Below are 17,265 nucleotides of genomic sequence, written 5' to 3' on the forward strand. Positions count from 1 at the left end.
CACATGCCTGTGATTAGCGCAGCGCCGTGCCGACTTCCTGGCGGGCTCGGCACGTGGAGTGTGCGAACACGCCGGAGCTCATCCTTAGTGAGGATTAAGCTGTCTTCCTGGCGAACACGCTGGAGCTCATCCTTAATCTTTACACATCTTTCTTCCTCCTTTTTCAATCCTCACACATTCTTCTTCCTCCTCATCTTAATCTTTGTTGTGTCTCTGGGTGTCTCTGGTGTTTTTGAATAAAGATGAGAGTGAAGCCCCCTGTACTGAGATGTATGAGAGACCCCAGAGAGTGTGTGTGGGGGGGAGACTGGTCACGTCTCTTGGCTGGTAACACACAATGACATGATGTGAGGAGGAGAGCCGGAGTCTAATAGAGGCTGATGTCTCCTGACTCCCCCACTGGGCACATACTGTCTCCTCATTACTGTCTACTGACAGAGGAGGGGGGAGAAGAAGAGATTGTTGTAGTGACTGAACAAGGAGAATCTGGGACTCTTTTCTGGATTTATTGTTTATTACTTCTGTGCTGATCTCTGGCGGGATCTCCTCCTTCTTACATGGATCATCACACCTCACAAAGTTAAAGTCAAGCTGAACAGTAATCAGGGCTGCACCCTAAATACTACAAATATGTAATTGTACAAAAATGAAAAGTTTCATCAATTGAAGATTTGTTGTGTTATTTATTAAAAACCTAGGTTTCATCTACCTGATCCTCCTGAGGGATCTTCTGATATTCTGGTGTGAAGTCCCGGGAATACAGAGGATGGGGACATCTCTCTGGGGGATTTCTGTTACTGGATCCATCTGTAGGAAACACACACACTGACTGAATACATTGTTTCTATGTCTTTATATCAGAGTATGCGTGTATCTAGATGGATCCTCAGCACAAGAAATGAAAGTCTCCTCTTACTCTGTGATGTGAGGGACATCTGATTCTCCATCATGATGTCCTCATGTCCTTTTAAATAAGCTCACTCCTCTGAAAGTCTAAGTTAGAAGATAGAAAATACTCACGATGAAGCTGCATTAAGCAAAATATATGAAACATTTAAAACAGAACTTGTGAAAAACCTAAGGCAAGTGATGGTGGAGAGGAGATAGCCCTTATCTCCCTTCACTATCGTTCCCCAATCTATGGTTTGTCTATAGCTGGCCAATGTAATGGACATCATATTGGTCTTGTGCTGCAAACACCATGGGCGTCGGGTATTTTATTTCTCAAGATCCTTATGCAGCAGTCACCAAAAGGTGTCCAGTTTTATCTTCTACTCTTTCCCTCAAGTCCTTTGTGTAGCAGGCACCATAAGGCGTCTGGTTTTATCTTCTACTCTCTCCCTCAAGATGCTTGTGCAGCAGGCACTATAAGGCATCCAGTCTTAACTAATACCTTGTTCCTCAAGACCCTTGTGCAGCAGGCACCATAAGGCATCCAGTCTTATCGTCTACTCGCTCCCTCAAGAATCTTGTGCAGTAGGCACGATAAGGCGTTCGGTCTTATCTTTTATTCACTCCATCAAGACCCTTGTGCAGTAGGCACCAATAAGACATCCAGTCTTATCTTTTACACGCATCCTCAAGAACTTTGAGCAGCAGGTACCATAAGGCATTAGAAGATAAATAATCCTTGCTGAATTAAACAAAATACTGTATATGAAACATTTAAAACAGAAGCCATTTAAAATGAAAATAATGAGAAGCAGCAAACACTTACGTAGGTGAAAAATCTAAGGAAAGTGATAGTGGTGAGGAGATAGCCTTCATCTCTCATCAATACCTTTCCCCCAATCTATGGTTTGTCTACAGCCGCCCAATGTAATAGACATCATATTGGTCTGGTGCAGTAGGCATCACAGGGCGTCTGGTCTTATCTTCTACTCGCTTCCTCAAGACCCTTGTGAAGTAGGCACCAATAAGGCATCCAGTCTTATCTTCTACTCGCACCCTCAAGAACCTTGTGCAGCTGGCAGCATAAGGCATCCAGTCTTATCTTTTACTCGCTCCCTCAAGACTCTTGTACAGTAGACACCATAAGGCATCCAGTCTTATCTTTTACTCGCTCCCTCAAGATTCTTGTACAGTAGACACCATAAGGCATTTAGTCTTATCTTCTACTCACTCCCTCAAGAACCTTGTTCAGTAGGCACCATAAGATATCCAGTCTGATCTTCTACTCGCTCCCTCCTCCCTGTCCAAGGTTCAACGTTATGAACTTGCACAGTTGTAAGCATGATCCCCTCATTATTATGGTAGGACAAATTAAGAAATGGGTGGATTGGACGGGGGTTTCATGTTACCCCACATGGTGGTGAATAGGGAGAAGGAAGATAGACAGCCCTGTGTACCCTATGCTACATAGAATCAGATATTTCATGGGGTTTCAGTGGTTGATCAGGAGGTGTGAAGGACAAGATCACTCATACTCATATTACTTTAGTACTGAGTCATTATAAAGCTGAACTGTGGGATAACCAATTATCATCTAAATACAATAGTCATGTGCAACCTTCCTTAAAGCAGAACTTTACCCATACATTCCACATTAATAATTATGCTACCAAAATGAGTGTGTGCTGTAATTTGCCTCCGCCATTGCTCCAATTTCTTCTTGCTGGAGGCTGCCATTTTGCTGAAGCTCAGAGCCCCAGAGCAGCAGTAAACCTTTAGGCCAGTGATGGTGAACCTTGGCACCCCAGATGTTTTGGAACTACATTTCCTATAATGCTCTTGCACTCTGCAGTGTAATTGAGCATCATGGGAAATTCTAAAACATCTGGGGTGCCAAGGTTTGCCATCACTGCTTTAGGCTGTCAGCAGATCAGCCTCCAGTGGCTCTGATTTTCAGCACAGTACCAAGAATAGAGAGCAACTGAGCATGTGCAGAGTAGGGTGACACAGTGTATTACTGGAATAATTACTGGATTACTTGCACAGTATACACACCTATTTTTAATGTTTTACATAACAATACCTGCAAAAGGGGCCAGCATAAAGCAATCTAGCAGGACTTCATTTTCCGACTAAAGTTCCACTTCAAATCTGGGTGTGCGCAGGAACCTCCTGTAATAAAGAGCGGTCACTGGTTTTGTCTCCGCCCCCTCCTATAGTTTTCTATAGTGAGTAGAGCCTGCTGGGTCCCTCCCACAGTTCTACTCTCTGCACAGGCTAGGTACAGAAAAATGATGATGTCACTGCTACTTTTACAAGGTAATATCTGGGTTTGTAAAGCCATTTGGTGCTCACAAAGTGGATTTATAGCCGTTGCGTCTATTGAGGAATATGTCTGAGTTTTTGCGCCTGGGTTTTGGCTTTAAAATACAAGTAATGATGCATTATGGTATAATTTATGGTTGTCTGCACAGCAGGGAAATCAGATTTTCTGAATGGCCGGTGTTTGGTACGTCAAAATCGGCGACCCGTCAGAATAGGTCACGTGACGTTCTGTCAGCTGCGCATGCGTTCACCGCTACAAGGTTTGCTAATCAGACAGAACACCGGCAGTCAGAAGAAGGCAGCGGACATCTTACTACACCCAGCTACATCTTGAATTTCAGGGTAATTTTAGCGATAAAGTGAGTGTATATAAACAAATACAGTATATTGACATCTGTGATGCTGTTTGGAAGTTTAATTTTGAAAGCCTAAAGTTTTAGCGCTGAGCGGTGCTGGGTGTACCAACATGGCCTCCGCCACCTTCCTACTGCTGGCGCTTCGCTTCTTTCAAAATGTACCATCAAAACAGCATCACACATGTTATTATATTATATTTATTTATATACACTCACTTTATTGCTAAAATGACTCTGAAATTCAAGACGTAGCTGGGTGTAGTAAGATGTCCACTGATTTCTTCTGAATGCAGGTGTTCTGTCAGATTAGCGAACCCGGTAGCGGTGGACGCATGCGCAGCTGGCGGAACGTCACTTACGTGGCCTAATCTGACGGGTCGCCGATTATGACGGAACACAGGCCAATGCTAATTCACCTGGAGAGTGTCACATTCGCACGCCGATTCATCTGAAGCAGTGAGCAGATCCTTCTGTGTATTCAGTTAGACCCATAGGAGTCAAAGAATACAGAAAACACACCCTCACACATATAGAGGCCAATGACTAGCAGGAAGATGAGGAAGGATTTGTTGAGCTAACAGGATCCCCTTCTCCCATAATAAGAAGACATTATTACCTCCTCATCCCTGGGTACACACTCTCCAACCTCACACCCCCACTAGCTGTTGCAAATTCTAGTTATAATTCTGGGTGGGCTTCAAGAAAATGGCGCCTAACTCTAGAGAACAGTCCGCCCACTTCCGACCTCATACACTAGAGCACAAATAATTTCTCACTATCTTTACCGTGCAGCAACCATTTTCTTGTAGCGCAAATCCCCTAACAGTTTCTGATTTTTTTTTAATAGTATTGCAGGAGTATTTAATAAAGGTTAGGTAAAAAAAATAATAATTTCAGATTAATATCTTTAATTTGAATTATAGTATTATGTTTACTGCCCTAGTTTACATATGAGGCAATAGAGCTGTCTCCCCACCCAGGGGTTGGTGGCCATTTTGTTGTAGTCCGTGATTTTTTTGTTCTTCCTTCACAAATAATGGTGATTGGTTAGATAAGTTCCCACAGGAAGGGGCCATGAATGGAATGGGGTGGGAGCTTCACACATCACAGAAAAGACTAGAAGTACCAAGAAAATTACATCCCATGAGTGTCTTCATTAATGTTGGAATCCCCCTGAGAGTGTGTGCCCAGTGAGGAGGAGGTAATAATGTCTTCTTATTATGAGAGAAGGGGTGCCGGGCGCTCTGTGTGGTCTGGGGGGTCCTGGGCGCTCTGGGGGGTCTCGGCGCTCTGGGGGGTCTCGGCGCTCTGTGTGGACTGGGGGGTCCCAGGGCTTTGTGTGGTCTGGGGGGTCCCAGGCGCTCTGTGTGGTCTGGGGGGTCGCAGCGTTCTGTGTGGACCGGGTGGTCGCGGCGCTCTGTGTGGTCTGGGGGGTCCCGGGCGCTCTGTGTGGACTGGGGGGTCGCGGCGCTCTGTGTGGACTGGGGGGTCCCGGGCGCTCTGTGTGGACTGGGGGGTCGCGGCGCTCTGTGTGGTCTGGGGGGTCCCGGGCGCTCTGTGTGGACTGGGGGGTCCCGGGCGCTCTGTGTGGACTGGGGGGTCCCGGGCGCTCTGTGTGGACTGGGGGGTCCCGGGCGCTCTGTGTGGACTGGGGGGTCCCGGGCGCTCTGTGTGGACTGGGGGGTTGCAGCGCTCTGTGTGGACTGGGGGGTCCCGGGCGCTCTGTGTGGACTGGGGGGTTGCAGCGCTCTGTGTGGACTGGGGGGTCCCGGGCGCTCTGTGTGGACTGAGGGTCCCGGGCGCTCTGTGTGGACTGGGGGGTCCTGGGCGCTCTGTGTGGAATGGGGGGTCCCGGGCGCTCTGTGTGGACTGGAGGGTCGCGGCCACTGTGTGGACTGGGGGGTCGCGGTGGTCTGGGGGGGTCGCGGCGCTCTGTGGACTGGGGGGGTCGCGGCCTCTGTGTGGACTGGGGGGGTCGCGGCGCTCTGTGTGGACTGGGAGATCTCGGCGCTCTGTGTGGACTGGGGGGTCCCGGCGCTCTGTGTGGACTGGGGGGTCCCGGCGCTCTGTGTGGACTGGTTGGTGGAGGGGTCCCTTTTGGTTCTTGGTATACATGATTCAATTTCTGAAAATTTGGTGTATAACGCAGGAAGGGTCGCTGGGTTGTCTCTGTGCATCGGCTGTAGGACCGGCACAACGTCCTGGAATGTAAAGCAGACTTTGCACCAAAACAATGCAAATTTACAGAAAAAAAAGAGATGGGAATTTTTATGTAGTAGCTGACCACCAATGATCGGAGGAGGGGGAACTTTTTCGACTGATCACCAGTAACTTGTAGTGGACTTGAACTGGGGAATATTATTATTATACGGGATTTATATAGCGCCAACAGTTTGCGTAGTGCTTTACAACATGGGGCAGACAGTACAGTTACAATACAAATTCAATACAGGAGGAACTAGAGGGCCCTGCTCGTTAGAGCTTACAATCTAAGGGAGGGTCAATTGATACAAAGGTTTCCGCTGTAGGGGAGGAGCTGATGGAGAAAATTAGGTGAAGGAGGGTTTTCAGGGATCATCTAAAAGCAAACAGAGTAGGAGATAATCAGACAGATTGGGGTAGAGAGTTCCATAGGAAGGGAGAAGCTCGGGAGAAGTCCTGGAGGCAATTATGGGATGAGGTGACAAGGGAGCTAGAGAGCAGGAGGTCTTGGAAGGAACAAAGAGAACAATTAGGTTAGTATTTTGAGACTAGGTTAGTGATGTAGCTGGGGGCGAGTTGTGGATGGCTTTGTAAGTTGTTAGTTTTTTAATTGAAGTAGTTGGGTGAACGGAAGCCAGTGGAGGGATTGGCAGAGCGGAGTTGCAGACACTGAGCGGTTTGTAAGGTGGATGAGTCTTGCAGCAACATTCATTATGGACTGAATGGGGGATAGCCTATGTAAAGGTAATCCAATGAGGAGGGGGTTGCAGTAGTTGATGAGAGAGATAACCAGGGAGTGAATTAAGAGCTTTGTGGTGTCATTGGTTAGAAAGGGGTGTATTTTGGAGATGTTGCAGGGGTTGAGGTGGCAAGATTTGGACAGTGATTGGATGTGGGGCTGAGTCCTAGAATCTTGGCATGAGGGGCGGGCTGATTGTGCCAACAAACTTGACAGAGAGATCAGGGGAAGGGGCACGTGGGGGAGTAACAATTATGAGCTTGGTTTTGGATAGATTGAGTTTGAGGAAGTGGTGTGACATCCAGACTGATATATCTGTTAGAGCTGCGCAATTATTCGTTAAAAAATCGTGATCTCGATTCACCTCCCCTGATGATCTCTCCTGCAGAGGTTGCCGATTCTTTGATATAAACAAGTGGAGAGACTTTATCTGCTCACTCAGCTGTCAAAAGAAAGCATCCCATTCTGCCAAGTCTTTAACTTGAAACATTGTAACTAAGCTTCCTTCTTAGATCAAAGGGATAGAACTAGGGATGCACCCATAGGTTTTTTGGTGCCGAAACCGATACCGGAAATAAATCTTCCTTGATCCTGAAAACCGATACTGAAACAACACCGATACCGAAAGTGACTGTTTTTAAAAATATTTTTATACAGGAGATGGTCAGTGACTGGGAACATGGTACAGGAGATGGTCAGAGACTGCAGACATGGTACAGGAGATGGTCAGAGACTGGGGACATGGTACAGGAGATGGTCAGAGACTGGGGACATGATACAGGAGATGGTCAGACTGGGGACATGGTACAGGAGATGGTCAGAGACTGGGGACATGGTACAGGAGATGGTCAGAGACTGGGGACATGGTACAGGAGATGGTCAGAGACTGGGGACATGGTACAGGAGATGGTCAGAGACTGGGGACATGGTACAGGAGATGGTCAGAGACTGGGGACATGGTACAGGAGATGGTCAGAGACTGGGGACATGGTACAGGAGATGGTCAGAGACTGGGGACATGGTACAGGAGATGGTCAGAGACTGGGGACATGGTACAGGAGATGATCAGAGACTGGGGACATGGTACAGGAGATGGTCAGAGACTGCAGACATACTAAAGGAGATGGTCAGAGACTGAGAACATGGTACAGGAGATGATCAGAGACTGCAGACAAGGTACAGGAGATGGTCAGGGACTGGGGACATGGTACAGGAGATGGTCAGGGACTGAGGACATGGTACAGGAGATGGTCAGGGACTGAGGACATGGTACAAGAGATCAATGCAGCCCAGTAGTGCAGCCAGTGTCCCCAGTAGTGCAGCCAGTGTCCCCATTGCAGCATAGCCAGTGTCCCCATTGCAGCATAGCCAGTGTCCCCATTGCAGCATAGCCAGTGTCCCCATTGCAGCATAGCCAGTGTCCCCAGTTGGGCAGCCATTTACCCCAGTAGGGCAGCCATTTACCCCAGTAGTGCAGCCAGTGTCCCCAGTAGTGCAGCCAGTGTCCCCAGTAGTGTAGCCAGTGTCCCCATTGCAGCCAGTGAAGGAAGAGGAGAGCCGCTGCCTGTTTGATTACAGTGCCGGGAACATCACAGCTTTCATTTCAATAGCTGTGTGTTCCCCGCTGCGCGCCGTCACATACAGCCCCTCCCCCTTGTCCGGAGAACTTTGATAGATCATCCGTCCCAGGATTGGAGGGGTAATCTGTCTATCAAAGTGCCCGGACAAGGGGGAGGGGCTGTATGTGACGGCGCGCAGCGGGGAACACACAGCTATTGAAATGAAAGCTGTGATGTTCCCGACGCTGTAATCAAACAGGCGGCAGCTCTCCCCCCTTTCAACGGTATAGGAAGTCCCCCTGATAGGCGGCACCAGGGACGGGGGCGGAGCCCGCCCCGCTCAGGCCTTTTTGCCGAAAGGGCCATTTTTGGCCGATATGTTTCGGTGGCTGAAATTTCGGTGCATCCCTAGATAGAACTTTTGTGTAAATAAATAATCCGGGCAGTCTATCAAGTTTTCAACAACGTGTATATGCAGGAAGTGTAACCACTTAAAGTCTAAATCTTTTTCTGACACTTCTTTCTTAAGTTAAAATCAATAGTTTTTGCTAGAAAATTACTTGGAACCCCCAAACATTATTTATATTTTAGCAGAGACCCTAGGGAATAAAATGGCAATTGCTGCAATATTTTATGTCACACTGTATTTGCCCAGCGGTCTTTCAAATGCAATTTTTTGGGAAAAAATACACTTCAATGAATAATTAAAAAAAAAAAAAAACCAAACAGCAAAGTTAGCCCAATTTTTTTTGTTTTAATGTGAAAGATGATGTTACGCTGCAAGAATCGTGAGAGAATCGTGATCTATCTTCTAAGCAAAAAAATTGTGATTCTCATTTTTGCCAGAATCGTGCAGCTCCAATATCTGTTAGTAAATTAGTGATACATGAGGAGTAAGGATGAGCTCAGGCGTGTTTGCAAACGTCACGTGCCGAGCCCGCCAGGAAGTCGGCACTGCGGATTGCTAGTCATAAGCAGTGAGACATTTCCTGATGCGCGGTTGCAGAGATCGGGAAACGTCTCACTGCCTGTGATTAGCCCTGTGCAGTGCCGACTTCCTAGCGGGCTCAGCATGTGATGTTTGCAAACACTCCTGAGCTCATCCTTAGTGGGGAGACTGATGGAGTGAGCTGAGGGGTAAATCTCCATAGGCGACGATTTAAACGCCTTTACCGGTTACCTGTTTAAAGTTACAGAGGAGGTCTAGTGCTAGAATTATTGCTCTCGCTCTAACCTCACGTGTGTGGTGCGAATACTGTTTACATATGCGCTCGCTTCTGCGCGTGAGCACAGAGGGATGGAATGCTGTAAAAACTTTTTTTTTTTATTATTATTTATTTTACTTTTTTATTTTTACACTGTCTCTTTATTTAATTTTTTATTTAAATCACTTTTATTCCTATTACAAGGAATGTAAACATCCCTTTTAATAGAAATAAGGATGACAGGTCCTCTTTACGGAGAGATCGGGGTAAAAAAAAAGCAAAACTAAAATCTCTCCTTTTTTAAAAGCAAAAGATTATTATTATTATTTTTTGTATTTACTTCCAGCCTGGACTGGAAATGACGTCCTCTCCGATCCTCCAAGACCATAGAAGCGATCAAAGAGTATCTATGGGAGCCACACCGTTGGATTGTTTCTCGGGCGAACCGGCAGAAACGGTAAGCCTGAGAAACACTGTTGAGCAGCTGGAGGTGGGAACGCCCCCTCCTGCTGCTTCGGAATCCGTTCCAGTGACGCATAAGGAAGCCAGCTACAAAAAAACTATGTCGGGGTTATGGCTGATAGCTTCATCCATAGCCTCTGTAAACCACTTGCAAACTGCAACGTATATATACATATTGCAGTCGGCAAGTGGTTAATTTATCTTTCTCTCACGCTTTGTCACTCTGTGGACATTAGGTTCCTTTCTCCTCTGAACTGGAGAGTTCTCTTCGGGGCAGCCCCCCACCTAGTACTCGTTGGTCGAATTCAGCTGGGGGGGGGGACTGTGGCCTTCAGGAGTAGAAAATATCCCAGCATCAGTTGAATTAAAAAATGCCCCATCATTGGTGTCACTGGGAAATATTGTGCCCCATCGTTGGTGTCACTAGGAGGAATCGTGCCCCATCGTTGGTGTCACTGGGAGGAATTGTGCCCCATCGTTGGTGTCACTGGGAGGAATTGTGCCCCATCGTTGGTGTCACTGGGAGCAATCGTGCCCCATCGTTGGTGTCACTGGGAGCAATCGTGCCCCATCGTTGGTGTCACTGGGAGCAATCGTGCCCCATCGTTGGTGTCACTGGGAGCAATCGTGCCCCATCGTTGGTGTCACTGGGAGCAATCGTGCCCCATCGTTGGTGTCACTGGGAGCAATCGTGCCCCATCGTTGGTGTCACTGGGAGCAATCGTGCCCCATCGTTGGTGTCACTGGGAGCAATCGTGCCCCATCGTTGGTGTCACTGGGAGCAATCGTGCCCCATCGTTGGTGTCACTGGGAGCAATCGTGCCCCATCGTTGCTGTCATTGAAAAGAATTGTGCCCCATCTTTGGTGTCATTGGGAGGAATTGTGCCCCATCGTTGGTGTCATTGGGAGGAATTGTGCCCCATCGTTGCTGTCATTGGGCCCCATTGTTGGTGTCATCCTTGGTGTCAGTTAAGGAAATAGTGCTCCAAGGGCCAGATAAAAGCAAGCAAAGGTCTGTATCCAGCCCTTGGGCCTCAATTTGGAGACCACTGGGCTAGGTGAACCATGTTGAGGCGGGGGGGCGGGGTAAGGTCCTAGTCCTTTGGGGGTATGGACAAGACACACCCTTGAGTACATTTTTGGTGTGTTTTTTTTTACATTTGCACTTTTTTGTACACGTAGACTGGGTTCATACATGTGCGGTGCGAATTGAAGCTCCTTTTTCACAGCTAATTGACAAAGTAGTTGTTCAGCGTTTCAGGTCAGTTTTTGATCAGGTCAGGATTTTATCCTGTTCACAACTGAATGACGTGCGATTAAGAAACGTTCCCATAGAAGTCACTGGGTCTGAATTCGCAGGGGACCGCACTACTCAGACAACTGACAGGACTCTTTTTCAATTGGCACTGATTTATGACTAAAGTCATAAAGTACCAATCTTATGATCTTGTCCTACTTCCCAAATGCCTGATCTACTAAAGGAGCACCAAGAGGTATCTGATACATCTTCATCTTCCATGGATATCTATTAAAATGCCAGAGTTGAAAAGCCTAACTGAGAGGCCACAGAAAAATATCACCATTTTGAACATAAATTTCACAGCAGTACATGTACAGGCAATGGCATTTGCATTTCTAATAATATTGATTTCATATTCTAGCTTGTATTTTAGGCACATTGGTCATATAGAGAAGTAAATAGGACTCAAGGACGTCATGATGGAGAACCGGCCGCCCCTCACATCACCGGGTAAGAGGAGACTTTTATTTCTTGTAAAGGAGAGAAGATTATTGAGGATTCACCTAGATACACACATCCTCTGTTTACGGATGAGCTCAGATGAGTTCAGATCCTAGTCCGAACCTACATGACCAAAGCCACTAAGAAGCTGTCACCTGTGCTGAGCAACTGTGGGTCAGGGAATGGCTCAGCCATTCATCATTGGCGCAGTCCACATGACAGCTTCCCAGTGGGCTCAATAAAAATGGGTTCGGACATGGATCCTGAGCTCATCCTTACCTGTGATATAAAGACATAGAAACAATGTATTCAGTCAGTGTGTGTGTTTTCTACAGATGGATCCAGTAACAGAAATACCCCAGAGAGATGTCCCCGTCCTCTGTATTGCTGGGACTCCACACAGGAACACCAGGAGGATCAAGAGATCCCTCAGGAAGATCAGGTAGATGAGATTAAAGTAGAACTATAGGCAACCCTTTTTTCTCTTTGGATAGAGTAAGGGAGGGTTATATCTCCTGTCAGTTTATTTTTTGCCATTGGTGCCCCATTGGGGAGATTTTTCTTCACTTCCTGTCCCATAGCCAAACAGGAAGTGAGAAGAAATCCCTGCAAATTAAGGGAATCTCTTGGGGCCCTCAAGGTCACCAGAGCTAGTGTCCCCATTGGAAGATTCCCCCTCTATTTTCTAGGGACAAGCCAAATTTGTTTTTTTTTTTTTTTTTTTTACGTTCACTTTCAATGAAAATGGTAAATGGGACAATTTGAGAGGGTGAATCTCCTTAATGCTAGAAGAAAACCTCCACCAGGACAAAAATCATCATTTATTTGGACATCAACATTATAGAACGCAGACCAAGCATACCAGAACCCCAGTGGGGCACGCAGCCCACCACCCCAAAACCCCATCCAAATCTGCCACCCCCCCCCTCACACCACAATCCTAACTCACCATCCCAACCCAAAAGGGGCCACCCCAACTTCTGCACTTCAAAGGAATCCAGGAGAGTCACCCCCTTCCACTAGCCCACTCCTCCTCTCCACTAATTGCCACTATGGGAAGCAATATGCCCTCTGTAAGCTGCCCAGGCTAGAAAAAATGACAGTCGATGAAGAGTAAGTCCCATACAAGTGGGGTAAATCTGAAAGTATAAGCACTGGCGGATGATCCTATTCCACTTGCTGCACTTCGGGGCAATCAAAGGTGCGTATACGGGCTATGTGCTATGCACAAATAACATCAGCAGTGGTATAGCATAGAGTGGATCTCCTTATAATGAGTGCACAGACAGAAATAAAAACTGACAGGGGTTCTAATCCATCTCTATTCTGTCCAAAACTGAAAAAAAAATGCTTTTAGTTGTACTTTAAGTATAATGTTTATATATGTTGCCGGGGGTTACTAGATCTAAGAGTATGTCCTATTTAAACATTTTTCAGGATGAAAATATGATTAAAGTGGAAGTTAAAGAGGATCCAGAAGGGTCATATGTGATGGATGATGAGATTCTTAAGGAGGAGGTAACCTTTCCAGAGATCAGCACAGGTGAGTAATAAACACTAAATCCAGAGAAGAGTCCCAGATTCTCCTTGTTCAGTCACTACAACAATCTCTTCTTCTCCCCCCTCCTCTGTCAGTAGACAGTAATGAGGAGACAGTATGTGCCCAGTGGGGGAGTCAGGAGACATCAGCCTCTATTAGACTCCGGCTCTCCTCCTCACATCATGTCATTGTGTGTTACCAGCCAAGAGATGTGACCAGTCTCCCCCCACACACACTCTCTGGGGTCTCTCATACATCTCAGTACAGGGGGCTTCACTCTTATCTTTATTCACAGACCCCGGAGACACCAGAGACACTCAGAGAGACGTCAAAGCTGAGGATGAGGAAGAAGGACATCTGGGGATTAAAGAGGAGGAGAACATTCTTATAGAGTTCAGCACAGGTGAGCAATAAATACTGAACGGATTTACAAACTCTTTGTTTAGAGGTTATTTTTCATTGGCTGTTGTACTTTGTACATTTGTCCCGCTGCGCGGCTCTTGGAGTATATTAGAGCATCACTGAACAGGAGTGAAATCCCATATTTATTTATGAAAGGCAAATTCCATTTTAGGATATTTTGAGATGCAGATTCTGGAAATGTAAGTGATGTGTTTAATAAGTTAAAAAATGAATATTCCACAGTCCAGTTTTTTGGGTAATCCTTTATATTTCTCGTATTTATCTGCTAACAAGACAATGTGGACTAGCACTTATCCATAGAAGATAGAACGGCTGTAGAAGATCCACATCGCAGGGGTTTGTTTAGTAGTTATCTGAAGATAGAGTGTGCTAAGCAATATAGGTAGACTGATCTCTTTTTCCAGTCTTTTCCATTAGCTTCTGCTTGGCAGGCTTTAGAATGACCGCCAAGAAATAACATAATAAGGACAGGGTCCAGAAATACAGTGGGGATGGAAAGTATTCAGACCCCCTTAAATTTTTCACTCTGTTATATTGAAGCTATTTGCTAAAATCATTTAAGTTCATTTTTTCCTCATTAATGTACACACAGCACCCCATATTGACAGAAAAACACAGAATTAACATTTTTGCAGATTTATTAAAAAAGAAAAACTGAAATATCACATGATCCTAAGTATTCAGACCCTTTGCTCAGTATTTAGTAGAAGCCCCTTTTGATCTAATACAGCCATGAGTCTTTTTGGGAAAGATGCAACAAGTTTTTCACACCTGGATTTGGGGATCCTCTGCCATTCCATCTTGCAGATCCTCTCCAGTTCTGTCAGGTTGGAAGGTAAACGTTGGTGGACAGCCATTTTTAGGTCTCTCCAGAGATGCTCAATTGGGTTTAAGTCAGGGCTCTGGCTGGGCCATTCAAGAACAGTCACTGAGTTGTTGTGAAGCCACTTCTTCGTTATTTTAGCTGTGTGCTTAGGGTCATTGTCTTGTTGGAAGGTAAACCTTCGGCCCAGTCTGAGGTCCTGAGCACTCTGGAGAAGGTTTTCGTCCAGGATATCCCTGTACTTGGCCGCATTCATCTTTCCCTCGATTGCAAACAGTCGTCCTGTCCCTGCAGCTGAAAAACACCCCCACAGCATGATGCTGCCACCACCAGGCTTCACTGTTGGGACTGTATTGGACAGGTGAAGAGCAGTGCCTGGTTTTCTCCACACATACCGCTTAGAATTAAGGCCAAAAAGTTCTATCTTGGTCTCATCAGACCAAAGAATCTTATTTCTCACCATCTTGGAGTCCTTCAGGTGTTTTTTAGCAAACTCCATGCGGGCTTTCATGTGTCTTGCACTGAGGAGAGGCTTCCGTCGGGCCACTCTGCCATAAAGCCCCGACTGGTGAAGGGCTGCAGTGATGGTTGACTTTCTACAACTTTCTCCTATCTCCCGACTTCATCTCTGGAGCTCAGCCACAGTGATCTTTGGGTTCTTCTTTACCTCTCTCCCCAAGGCTCTTCTCCCCCGATAGCTCAGTTTGGCCGGACGGCCAGCTCTAGGAAGGGTTCTGGTCGTCACAAACATCTTCCATTTAAGGATTATGGAGGCCACTGTGCTCTTAGGAACCTTAAGTGCAGCAGAAATTTTTTTGTAACCTTGGCCAGATCTGTGCCTTGCCACAATTCTGTCTCTGAGCTCTTCAGGCAGTTCCTTTGACCTCATAATTCTCATTTGCTCTGACATGCACTGTGAGCTGTAAGGTCTTAGGCCCCTTTCACACGATCGGACCGTTCCGTTCAGGTCCGCCTGTCAGTTTTGACGGCGGACCTGAACGGGCACTCCATGTTAGCCATGTTACCCGGTCCGATCCGCTGAAAGCAAACGGATGGCCCTCCGTCCAGATCTGTCGCTGGCGGATCGGGTGAGATCTGATGAAAACGGACATGCTGTCCGTTTTCATCCGATCTTTTCATAGGCAGCAGCGGCGCCTGACAAGCCACTCAGTGAGCAGAGAGGGACCTGTCATCCGCCGGCTCAGTGGAGATCAACGGAGAGATCTCTTGCTGAGCCGGCGGACCGAGGCGGGCTCCGTGGAATGAGGCCTTATATAGACAGGTGTGTGGCTTTCCTAATCAAGTCCAATCACTATAATCAAACACAGCTGGACTCAAATGAAGGTGTAGAACCATCTCAAGGATGATCAGAAGAAATGGACAGCACCTGAGTTAAATATATGAGTGTCACAGCAAAGGGTCTGAATACTTAGGACCATGTGATATTTCAGTTTTTCTTTTTTAATAAATCTGCAAAAATGTCAACAATTCTGTGTTTTTCTGTCAATATGGGGTGCTGTGTGTACATTAATGAGGGAAAAAAAATTAACTTAAATGATTTTAGCAAATGGCTGCAATATAACAAAGAGTGAAAAATTTAAGGGGGTCTGAATACTTTCCGTCCCCACTGTATATGGGTTTTTGGAAGCTGAAGACTGAACTTCATATTAATATGCACATACTCGCTTCACAAAGCTTTAGCCTTTTTGCCGCTAGAGCCGTTTTTTGCACGCTTTCCTAAAAAAAAAATATTTTAGGCCTGAGTATTACATAAAACACCAAAATGTTATATACACTTTATTACCAAAAGTATTGAAACGCCTGCCTTTACACGCACATGAACTTTAATGGCATCCCAGTCTTAGTCCGTAGGGTTCAATATTGAGTTGGCCCACCCTTTGCAGCTATAACAACTTCAACTCTTCTGGGAAGACTGTCCACAAGGTTTAGGAGTGTGTCTATGGGAATGTTTGACCATTCTTCCAGAAGCTCATTTGTGAGGTCAGGCACTGATGTTGGACGAGAAGGCCTGGCTCGCATTCTCTGCTCTAATTCATCCCAAAGGTGTTGAGGTCAGGACTCTGTGCAGGTCAGTCAAGTCCCTTCACCCCAAAAGCTGATGCCTTAAGAGTTTTCCCTTCACTGGAACTAAGGGGTAATTTTGTAGCAAAAAATACAGATTTTTACTTGTAAACAAAAAGTGCAAGAAAAGGTCTGGTCCTTAAGTGGATAACTGTGACAAGTGCATGCACAAAGCACAAGTTAGCCAATTTTATGAATAGACGTTAGTTTGTTACATTTAGATTCTCATTCTTGTCCTTCTATTTTTCTGTTCCTTCTGCTCAAAATGGTTGTCAAATTAGGCCCTTTAACTCTTAGATATTCTAAATGAACATTCTGAAAAGAAATGGGAATGTTTGAGAATAATCTAGAGGTGTAAGGACAGCCTTAGCCTGCTGCTCTCATTTTGTACAAACATGTATTTCCTTATAGTTCAAAATGTAGTCTTCTGGAACTCTTTTGGGATTATATGTGCTTTTTTTTTTTTTTTTTTTTTTTTTTGCAAAGGTGGAACCAATAGTGAATGTCCACCAAGGAGATGTACCCATCCTGTATATTCCTGGGACTTCACACAAGAACATCTGGAGATCCTATATCATCAGGTACATTGAACTGCGGGTTGTAAAAAATGCTACATAATAACTTGCAAATACAAGAGTAGACAGTATCCGGCTAAGTCCTGGTTCACACCGGTGTGGCTTTAAAATCGCACTACTTCAACGTGATTTCATAGCTGCACATCAGTGCGATTTGCACTGCCAATTTCATTGTGGGTTGTGACTTAATTTAACACAAGTCTATGCAAGTCGCAATTAAATCGGTAAAAAGTAGTACAGGATATACTGATATGAACGTTTCTATTGCCGGCAATGGGGTGTGACTTGTTATGCGATTTAGAACTGTCAAATCGCATGAGAAGTCACAGCGGTGTGAACGT

The 17,265-nt window shown here is 45.9% G+C and overlaps 1 protein-coding gene and 1 long non-coding RNA gene across 2 annotated transcripts in view; one reads left to right on the plus strand and one right to left on the minus strand.

The window, feature by feature from the left end:
* Positions 1-747: 747 nt before the first annotated feature.
* LOC141104570 (uncharacterized) lies at positions 748-4,368 on the minus strand. The gene is made up of 3 exons (XR_012235489.1): positions 4,189-4,368; positions 2,975-3,063; positions 748-993 (listed from the first exon to the last, which is right to left on the minus strand). It is a non-coding gene; the product is annotated as an uncharacterized lncRNA (long non-coding RNA).
* A 186-nt stretch (positions 4,369-4,554) lies between these two features.
* Positions 4,555-17,265, plus strand: part of LOC141104507 (uncharacterized) — a 32,765-nt gene continuing 20,054 nt past the window's right edge. Inside the window, exons 1-6 of the mRNA XM_073594074.1 lie at positions 4,555-4,773; positions 11,402-11,490; positions 11,817-11,923; positions 12,919-13,024; positions 13,317-13,424; positions 16,836-16,930. Coding sequence (XP_073450175.1) covers positions 11,457-11,490; positions 11,817-11,923; positions 12,919-13,024; positions 13,317-13,424; positions 16,836-16,930 — 450 coding nt within the window. The 5' untranslated portion in view covers positions 4,555-4,773; positions 11,402-11,456. The remainder of the gene's footprint in view (positions 4,774-11,401; positions 11,491-11,816; positions 11,924-12,918; positions 13,025-13,316; positions 13,425-16,835; positions 16,931-17,265) is intronic.

This window comes from Aquarana catesbeiana, linkage group LG08, assembly GCF_042186555.1.
Source record: "Aquarana catesbeiana isolate 2022-GZ linkage group LG08, ASM4218655v1, whole genome shotgun sequence".
Classification (NCBI taxonomy): Eukaryota; Metazoa; Chordata; class Amphibia; order Anura; family Ranidae; genus Aquarana; species Aquarana catesbeiana.